This window comes from Colobus angolensis, unplaced genomic scaffold, assembly GCF_000951035.1.
Source record: "Colobus angolensis palliatus isolate OR3802 unplaced genomic scaffold, Cang.pa_1.0 Scaffold239, whole genome shotgun sequence".
NCBI lineage: Eukaryota > Metazoa > Chordata > Mammalia > Primates > Cercopithecidae > Colobus > Colobus angolensis.
In genome coordinates, this window is record NW_012115588.1 from 221,973 (window position 1) to 231,118 (window position 9,146).

The following is a 9,146-nucleotide window of genomic DNA, read 5'->3' on the forward strand; positions in this document are numbered from 1 at the left end:
CAGAGCGAGACTCCGTCTCAAAAAAAAAATAAAATAAAATAAAATAAACTATCCTGGCTGGTTGCATTGTCTTTCGCCTGTAATCCCAACACTTTTTGGTGGGTTTTTTTTTTTTTTTCTTTGAGACAGAGTCTTGCTCTGTCACCCAGGCTGGAGTACAGGTGGTGTGGTCTCGGCTCACTGCAGCCTCCGCCTCCCAGGTTTAAGCAATCCTCCTGCCTCAGCCTCCTGAGTAGCTGAGATTACAGGTGCCTGCCACCACTCCTGGCTAATTTTTGCATTTTTAGTAGAGATGGGGTTTCACCATGTTGGCCAGGCTAGTCTGGAACTCCTCACCTGAAGTGATCCACCTGCCTTGGCCTCTCAAAGTTCTGGGATTACAGGCATGAGCCATTGTGCCCAGCCAATCCCAACATTTTGAGAGGCCGAGGCAGGAGGATCATTTGATCCCAGGAGTTCAAGACAATCCTGGGCAACGTGGTGAGACTTCGTCTCTATAAAAAAAAATTTTTTTAATTAGCCAGGTGTGGTGTTACCTGTGGGTCCCAGCTACTCAGGAGGTTGAGGCAGGAGGAGTTGCTTGAGCCCCAGGAGTTAGAGACTGCAGTGAGTAAGCCATGACTGCGCCCTTCCACTCTAGCTTGGGTGACAGAGCAAGACCCTATCTCAAAAAAAAAAAAAAAGAAAGGAACTATCTATATACACAGTGCGATGTCACTCAGTTTTTATAGACTTTTTAAAAAGAACTCTTATTGCCCTAATTGTAAAACAATCTTTAAAACCCAGAAAATAATAGAAAGTGTAAAAGAAGAAAAATGCCATCTCCTATCTGCGCCAGCCCATCAAGGATGGCTGTTCATATGCTCGTATGAGCCCTCTGGCGTGCCTACACATGTCCATGATATTGCTGTAAAAGGGGTCATAGTACTAATGTGTCCAGTGTCATGGCCAGTGACTACAGCGTCTTTCTTCAAATCATGCCAAGTAATGAGCAGCCTGTCCTTTATTGCTGGGTATTTCGGTTGCTTCCAACTGGTCTCTGTTAAAAAGTCTCTGGCCCAGCCCACATGGTGAACTCTTTTGGCCAAGTCTGGATAATTTAAGGTCAGGTGGAGACCTCTGCTCACAGTCTCCTCCTGACCCTTAACCCCACTACCCACAATGCACCAGGTCTAATTGGTAGCTGCACCAATTCAAGCTATGAAGATATGGGGCGCTCAGCAGCTGTGGCCAAGCAGGCACTGGCCCATGGCCTCAAGTGCAAGTCCCAGTTCACCATCACTCCAGGTTCCGAGCAGATCCGCGCCACCATTGAGCGGGACGGCTATGTGAGTGCCCATATCCCCCTGCCTATCTCCCTGACCCCATGCTGAGTAATGCCTCCAGGTGGCACAAGCCCACAGGCCTGTTGGGCCGGGGCTGGTGCAGGTCCCAGTGGCTGCCCTGGGGTTCCAGTACAGCACTTTGTCCTGCAGCCACCAAATCACCCCTTCCCATCAGACTCTCACCTACCCTTGACATTCTGTCTTCCTCTTTCCCTGGCAGGCACAGATCTTGAGGGATCTGGGCGGCATTGTCCTGGCCAATGCTTGTGGCCCCTGCATTGGCCAGTGGGACAGGTAAGAGGCACATCTTTTGACAGGACAGCCCCTTGTGCACAGGGTATGGAGCCCCAGACGTTGGAGGAGGAATTACTGGGATTGAGAGGAGAGACTCCAGCCAAGGTCTATAGCTCCAGGGACTCTTGCCCATTAGAAACCTCTGGCAGACATGCCTGGAAAGTGGGACTGGGTGAGGAAGAGCCCTGCAGAGGCACTGGGGGGCCACCTGGCTAAAGCCTGGGCTGGCAGGAGGAAGCCAGCGCGGCCTTACCCTGACGGACACAGCAGAAACTCTGATGGAGCCGTTTGAGAGGAGGCAGTGGCTCCAGGTCAGGAAAGTCAGGCCTTGACCGAAGCCTTGCCTCTGCCTTACGTGTGGTTGCAGGCTGGGCCCAGTGATCCTGAGGTTCCTTTCTGCTCTGCGTGTGGCCCAGCGAGGAGGCAGCCCTGGCAGGGCATCTCCATTTTCCCTCGGTAGGAGCTAGGCTGGGCTGCGCTGCAGGAACCCAGCTTACCTGTTCTCGGCACAGGCCAGGTGACACGGCCGGATATCCCTAACCCTGTTTCCTCTGACCTGGCAGGAAGGACATCAAGAAGGGGGAGAAGAACACAATCGTCACCTCCTACAACAGGAACTTCACGGGTCGCAACGACGCGAACCCCGAGACCCATGCCTTCGTCACGTCCCCAGAGGTGAGACCGCCCCGCTGCGCATGAGCCTGGGACGGCCTCTGGGGGCTCCTGGCGGGTCAGAGGAGGAGGCAGGAGGAGATGAGGACTGGGGCCAGGGTTGACATCGCAGGGCAGGGGTCATCCAAGTGGAAGCCAGGAGCCACAGGTCTTCCCAGCCCCAGGCGCATGCTTGATGCTTCCTGCCTGGGGCTCCCTGGGCCGTGGGATTATGAGGTATTTATTCAGTGGTTTCTGCTTATAAGCATGGAATGTGGAATCTGCTAGGACTGCCTGGGACACATCCCAGCCCTGCCTCTAACTCGCCGTATGAGCGTGGCCAGGTCACGCTCTGTGTCCCCATAATCCTTGGGATTACCTGGGAAAGTGTGTGGGACACATGGCAGCTTCCGACCCCAGGTGGGAGTTCCACAAAAGCGAGGCCTTGCCATCGTTCCCGTGGTCAGAACGAGCCTTGCTCTTGGCAGTATCCGGCTCTGGCCATGACTGGCACATGGCCAGGCTCTCTTGACTTGGTTGTTTACCTGCGTGTTCTACAAATACTTCCTGCTAAATGGATGGAAGAATGGCCCCTTCCATGTTTTTAGCGTCCTCTGCACTGAGGGGCTTTGCATCACAGCGGCACTTCTGCGCCAGGCCCCTGCTCCCTCCAGGACAGCTGTGAGGACAGGACAGCACTGCCGGCCCGGCCCTGCTGGGATGGGTGAGGCCGCACTGCCCTTGGCTTCCTGAGTCCTCTGCAGTCCCAAGGCCCTGTGGTCCCAAAGATCGTCCTGCAGCTCTGGCCTCTGAGGAACACAGGGGTCTGGGGAGAACATGGAAATTTCCTGGTTTCCTGTCTCAGTTTTGGTCTAGGCTTCTGGTGGGTGCAGGAGATAGGAGTATCGACTGGTGCTGACCAACACACTGGCGACCTCCATTTCAGATTGTCACAGCCCTGGCCATTGCGGGAACCCTCAAGTTCAACCCCGAGACCGACTACCTGACGGGCACGGATGGCAAGAAGTTCAAGCTGGAGGCTCCGGATGCAGATGAGCTTCCCAAAGCGGTGAGCGCCCGCACACCCTGAGGGCTCTGCTGGTTGCTGTGTGGCCACAGCACTTCCTTCTCAACCTCACAGCACCTCCTGTGCAGGCAGGGAGGGCGCTGCTAGTGAGAAGAGAGCAGCTCTGTTCCTTGGGAAGGGAGGTGGGGCCCGGGGAAACTTACCTTCTGAGAGTCCGTCCTTGTGGGAACTGAGGACTCAGCACCCCACACATCCCCATCCCCTGCTGCAGGAGTTTGACCCAGGGCAGGACACCTACCAGCACCCCCCCAAGGACAGCAGCGGGCAGCACGTGGATGTGAGCCCCACCAGCCAGCGCCTGCAGCTCCTGGAGCCTTTTGACAAGTGGGATGGCAAGGACCTGGAGGACCTGCAGATCCTCATCAAGGTCAGCAGCACGGGGATGGCATGACAGCCCCACCCTGCCAGGGCCCCCGTCCCCTGAGCATCGGGAAGGGCCATGAACCTGGAGGAAGTGAGCAAACAGGCAAGTCGCAGGTGGGAGATGAAAGAGAGGTTTGGCTGCAGAGCAGAGAGGGTATCGCAGTCCAGCATTCCCCTTCTCTGTGGCCCCGAACTGGGCAGAGCTAGATCTGGCCAGCCTCCATCTGGGGCCCTCAGCCATCCGGCAGCAGCTGATCAGAGCCACCTCCAGCGGGTGTGGGCAGGTGAGTACAGCTTAGGTTGAGCTGGAACGGTGTGTGTGACTGCACAGCAGGCTCCACACCTGGCATGTCCACACAGGCTCTGGAAGCCACGGATGACTCCCGCCCCCACAGTTGCACACCTGTGGATAGGGGATGGCCTGGGTTTGGCACTAACCAAAAACAAGTCTTTTTGGTGTGGCCAGAGGCCTCCAATCTGTGTCAGATATTAATTTATGCTGTTTATTAAGGGGTCTCCAGGCACCCCTATGACAGAAAGACTGATCAGTCATCAGCCAGGACCCAAGCACGTCCCGAGCTTTTGTGTCCGGCATGAGGTCGGTGGCTGATTGCAGCCAAGGCCTGAAGGGTGAGCGAACATTGACCTGTCCCCACTTTGGGTGACCTGCCCCAAAAGGGAGACTAAGCAGCCAGAGGCCTTTGAGAGGATGAGTGATGGGCTGGCCGGAGCCCATGTGGCCTGAGGGTGGAAGCACCAGGACCACAGAACACGTGTCTAAAACCTTGCCTGCCTCTCATTCCTCTGTCACCCGTCCTGGGCCCCAGAGCCTGCTGCCTGCCTCTGGAGGGCTTGTCATCCACCCCTCTAGGGCCATGCCCTGACCTCTGTCCTCTCTACTCACCACCCAAGGTCAAAGGGAAGTGTACCACTGACCACATCTCGGCTGCTGGCCCCTGGCTCAAGTTCCGTGGGCACTTGGACAACATCTCCAACAACCTGCTCATTGGTGCCATCAACATTGAAAATGGCAAGGCCAACTCTGTGCGCAATGCTGTCACTCAGGAGTTTGGCCCCGTCCCTGACACTGCCCGCTACTACAAGGTGGGTCAAAGTTGATGGGGGCAGGCAGTGCCAGTCGCCATTCCTGAAGGGGCCTGGAAGGCAGGTGCAGGGAGGACATTAGGGGAATGGAAACCAGGAAGGAGGCCGGCTGAGCCCAGAGGGGACTGCTGTGGAAGGAAGGAGAGGCCTGCGGCCCCTCCCTGTGGCTGAGAGGGCATCAGGCCCAGGTCCGGTGGTACAGCCGGGTCCCTGCACCAGGAGGAGTTAGTGAGAGCAGCGCTCAGGAGATACCTGGCCGTAGACCAAGACGAGGAAGGGGGCCAGCTCGGGAAGTCAGAGGCCAACAGGCTCAGAGAGGGGGCTACATGGGGCCTCCCAATGAGCAGGCAGAGAGGTCTGAGGCCAGTGCCGGGGTCTGAGGTGATTGGCCTTGTTCTGCTTTGAGAAACGAACAGAGCAAGTCCTGGCCCAGCCGGGTGAGGGGACTCTGGCACCCCCTGGTGGCTGGATGGAGCAGAGGGTGCTCCCAGGAAGGGGGCGCCTTGAGCTTCACAGATGCATCTTGGGTGGGGCCCCGGAGGCCGTCCCTCCCTCCACACACACCTGCCTCCCTGTCAAGCACCAATGGGTGGGTTCTGTCTTCTGTGCCACTGCAGACAGCCAGGCGCCTCCGTCCCCTCGGGGCCTCGTTTGGGTCTCATTCACCCAGGCTTCACTTGCCCTTAGGCAGCAGGTGAGGAGGGGCCCCTCCAGCCCCTTTACTGGGAGCCTCAGGATGCCCAGGCGCCAGGTGGGTGAGGCCAGGCAGGTGGGGACTGCCTTGTAACCTCACCCCCGCTTGCCTGACAGAAACATGGCATCAGGTGGGTGGTGATCGGAGACGAGAACTACGGCGAGGGCTCGAGTCGGGAGCATGCAGCTCTGGAGCCTCGCCACCTTGGGGCCCGGGCCATCATCACCAAGAGCTTTGCCAGGATCCACGGTGAGCTGGAGTCTGCACCCGGGCCATCTTCATCCCATCCCTAGTGACCAAGGTCACTTGCCCTGCCCATGGCTGAGTTGGGCCTGGTTCTAGGCTCTCTCCACTGCAGCCCACAGGCCCGTCAGCCTCTCACCCCTTCTTAGGCTCACACAATGCACATCTGACACTCAGCTTCCTGGCTTCCTGCAGGCCCTGCGTCCGGGCTTGTAGATCTGAGCCACTGAGATCCAGGGCACATGCCAGAGGGTTCTTTTTGATCAGGAATGTGCAGCAGGAAGGCCTCGCAGACCTCAGCACCAGCGCACGCTTGCTCGGGGCGCCCCTAGTGAAAGGGAGCAGACTAGGGCCCTGTAGTCAATGCCCGGGCATTGTTCCAGGCAGCAGGATTAGGGGCAACTCCCAGAGCCCCAGATGGGTTCAGAAAATGAAGCTCTCCAGGCTGGTCAGGCCCCCCGATGACCGAATGCCACCTGCCTTCCAGAGACCAACCTGAAAAAACAGGGCCTGCTGCCCCTGACCTTCGCTGACCCAGCCGACTACAACAAGATTCACCCTGTGGACAAGCTGACCATTCAAGGCCTAAAGGACTTCACCCCTGGCAAGGTTAGGAGGCCGGATCCCCCCAGGGGGTGGGGTGAGGGGCAGCCACCTTGTTTCCCCTCCTGCACTGGCCCCAGGGTGGCTTCTCCCAGGAGGCTCCATTCCAACTGAAAAGACCCCCAGTTCTCCAGGTGGCCCCACAGAGAAAGGGAAGCGCCTTCCCAGAGTTGGGAGTTGGGGTCAGCCCGGGGCCCTCCTACCTCCTCAACCTCCCTTTACTCACCAGGACTTGACACTCAGGGGACAGCCCACCTTACTGCAGGACCCTCTGGGCCCCAGGAATCCCCTATAGGTGCCATCTGGGTCTAACCTGGGCCATGAGGCACAGACTGGCCTAGGATTTGGTTTGCCTGCTGACCTCCTAGGTCCCCAGGCAGTGCCCGGCCTCCCTGACCCCCCTGCAGGACCAAGGGCACGCAGTACCCACCACTTCCACCCACACCCACCTTCTCCTTGCAGCCCCTGAAGTGCATCATCAAGCACCCCAACGGGACCCAGGAGACCATCCTCCTGAACCACACCTTCAACGAGACACAGATCGAGTGGTTCCGCGCTGGCAGTGCCCTCAACAGAATGAAGGAGCTGCAGCAGTGAGGGCAGTGCCTCCCTGCCCCCCGCCCTGCCCCAGTGCTGGCGTCAAGTTCAGCCCCACGTGCGCCATCAGCGGATCCGATGCATCCAGTCATGGCTTCTTATTCCAAGATGGTGTGACCAGACATGCTTCCTGCTCCCCGCTCAGCCCACGGAGTGACTGTGGTTATGGTGGGGGAGTTCTTAAAATAACTTTTTAGCCCCTGTCTTCCTATTTTTAGTTTGGTTCAGATCTTAAGCAGATCCATGCAACTGTATTTATTTTTGATGACAACACTCCCATCTAAAGTTTTTCTCCTGCCTGATCATTTCATTGGTGGCTGAAGGATTCTAGAGAACCTTTTGTTCTTGCAAGGAAAACAAGAATCCAAAACCAGTGACTGTTCTATGAGTGAGTGGTGTCTGTGCCGTTTGTTACCAGCTTCAGGGTCCAGGAAGGGTCTTTTCAGTCAAGGTCAGTGGAGGCCAAACAGCCACAGCCACAGCCACAGCTGGATCCATCACTGCGGTGAAGGAGACCTGAGGTGTGGCAGAAATATTCTCCCCGTCACTCCCCACCCCACCTGCAGAGCAGCCCTGCCCCCATGTTCCTGTAGCTTCCCTGCTGGGCCAGAATTGAGTCTCCCAGAGACAGGCCTTCACTCTCCATCTTCCCTGGGCACTGATATGCCAGGCATGGCCTCATGTAGCCCTCTAAACACTGAGGGTGGGCACAATAGCAGATGAGGCTATCTGGAGAGGGAGTGGCATGAGCTGACACCACCAGCCAGCACCTCCACACTCCGGTCCTGTGAGAGCCAAAGAGGCCAGGGCAGGAGGCAGATTCCATGGAGGCCCCATCACCAGGACAAAACTTACTTACTGTAAGGCAAGCATCCTGGTGTCCCCAGAGGGGCAGGAGGAACCCTGCGAAGCCATGCTGCTGAAGAAACGCTGTGGGCCCAGAGCTGGGGTGTCACCAGCCGTCCCACAAGGTGCTCATGGCAATAGCTGAGATCTGAGGGACAGGTGGTCCCAGGTTTGCTGCTGTCTTGTGTCATGAATTGGGTAGGGGTACCAGCAAAGCCCAGAGCCTCCACTGTTTTGATCAGGAACTGGTCTCCTAGAGCTCAGGGGCTACCCCACCTTTTTCCACAAGCTGGTGGGAAGGTGCCTCCCCTTCATGCCCAGTCAATTCCAACTGGCAGCTTCCAGTGCCCAAAGCAGCCACCCCAGGCAAGCCAGCCTTACTGCCTATGTACTTTATGGCTGCACCAGGCTCAGCCAGCCCAGAGGCCAGCCTGGGGCAGCCCAGAGCTCACAGCCCCCACGTGCTGCCACCTGGTGGGGGTTGGGGGAGCCCATCTCTGCAATAAGAGAGGCCATGCTGTCCCAGCAACAGGAACTCAGTGACCTCAGATCATAACACTGGCCATTGAGACAAGGGTGGCCCCTTCCCTTCTGATGCTGCCATTGTTTATTAAATGGCTTTGCTGTCACTGAAAGCAGTGACTTGAGAAGCTCCGGGGGGAAGAGCAGGGCCTTAGATGGTGGAGGAGGGGGGCAAGCTGGTGGGCACTCCTGGCCCTGCCCCACTGTCCAGCTCAAGACACATTAGCCTCTGCTGCTGTTAGCATCAGCCTTAGCTGCTCTTGTCTTCACAGACTGCCGTACCACCTTCCTGCAGGCTGGTAGGGTCCACTGTCCAGCCCCAGGGCTAGTTGCTGGTCCACCAGGAGAGAAGGCCCAGGCCTGGCTCACTGATGGATCCCTGCCAGGGATAGAGAAAGAACACGCACATTTCACTGACACGCCGGCTTGAACCAACCTGGACAGGAGGTGAGGGGAGCCCAGCAGGCCCAGCACAGGCAAAGTGGAGGAGGCGCACACAGCAGCCCAGAGGCTCTGGAGAGACGGAGCCACAGCAGTGCTGCTGATGGGCACGCAGCATGCAGGGCGCAGACCCCTCTCCAGGGACCCTTCCTCACCCTCAGGCCTGCCCTCCAGGGCCACCTAGTTTCCAACTGTGGCAGGAAGGCTGAGCAAACATGAGGCCCATGCTCCAGACACATCCAACAGGAAGCAGCCTTGAGGGCCACTCTTCCCTGGAGCCCTCCCTTTTATTTCACTGTTTTAATGCTGCTCCTACAGGGAGCCTTCCTATCTATCTATCTATTTATTTATTTATATTTTTATTTTATTTTATTTT

General features: G+C 57.4%; 2 protein-coding genes across 3 annotated transcripts in view; one reads left to right on the forward strand and one right to left on the reverse strand.

Annotated features, from left to right (window-relative positions):
* Window positions 1-7,349, forward strand: part of ACO2 (aconitase 2, mitochondrial) — a 58,772-nt gene extending 51,423 nt beyond the window's left edge. The window contains exons 9-17 of the mRNA XM_011945081.1: window positions 1,171-1,328; window positions 1,546-1,619; window positions 2,183-2,294; window positions 3,217-3,339; window positions 3,569-3,724; window positions 4,633-4,824; window positions 5,635-5,767; window positions 6,249-6,370; window positions 6,827-7,349. Coding sequence (XP_011800471.1) covers window positions 1,171-1,328; window positions 1,546-1,619; window positions 2,183-2,294; window positions 3,217-3,339; window positions 3,569-3,724; window positions 4,633-4,824; window positions 5,635-5,767; window positions 6,249-6,370; window positions 6,827-6,961 — 1,205 coding nt within the window. The 3' untranslated portion in view covers window positions 6,962-7,349. The remainder of the gene's footprint in view (window positions 1-1,170; window positions 1,329-1,545; window positions 1,620-2,182; window positions 2,295-3,216; window positions 3,340-3,568; window positions 3,725-4,632; window positions 4,825-5,634; window positions 5,768-6,248; window positions 6,371-6,826) is intronic.
* A 1,124-nt stretch (window positions 7,350-8,473) lies between these two features.
* The window catches only part of POLR3H (polymerase (RNA) III (DNA directed) polypeptide H (22.9kD)), a 25,275-nt gene continuing 24,602 nt past the window's right edge, over window positions 8,474-9,146 (reverse strand). The window contains exon 7 of one of the 2 annotated variants that reach the window (XM_011945079.1): window positions 8,474-8,708. In XM_011945079.1, coding sequence (XP_011800469.1) covers window positions 8,655-8,708 — 54 coding nt within the window. In that variant the 3' untranslated portion in view covers window positions 8,474-8,654. The remainder of the gene's footprint in view (window positions 8,709-9,146) is intronic. The other variant, XM_011945080.1, reaches the window with a different exon arrangement.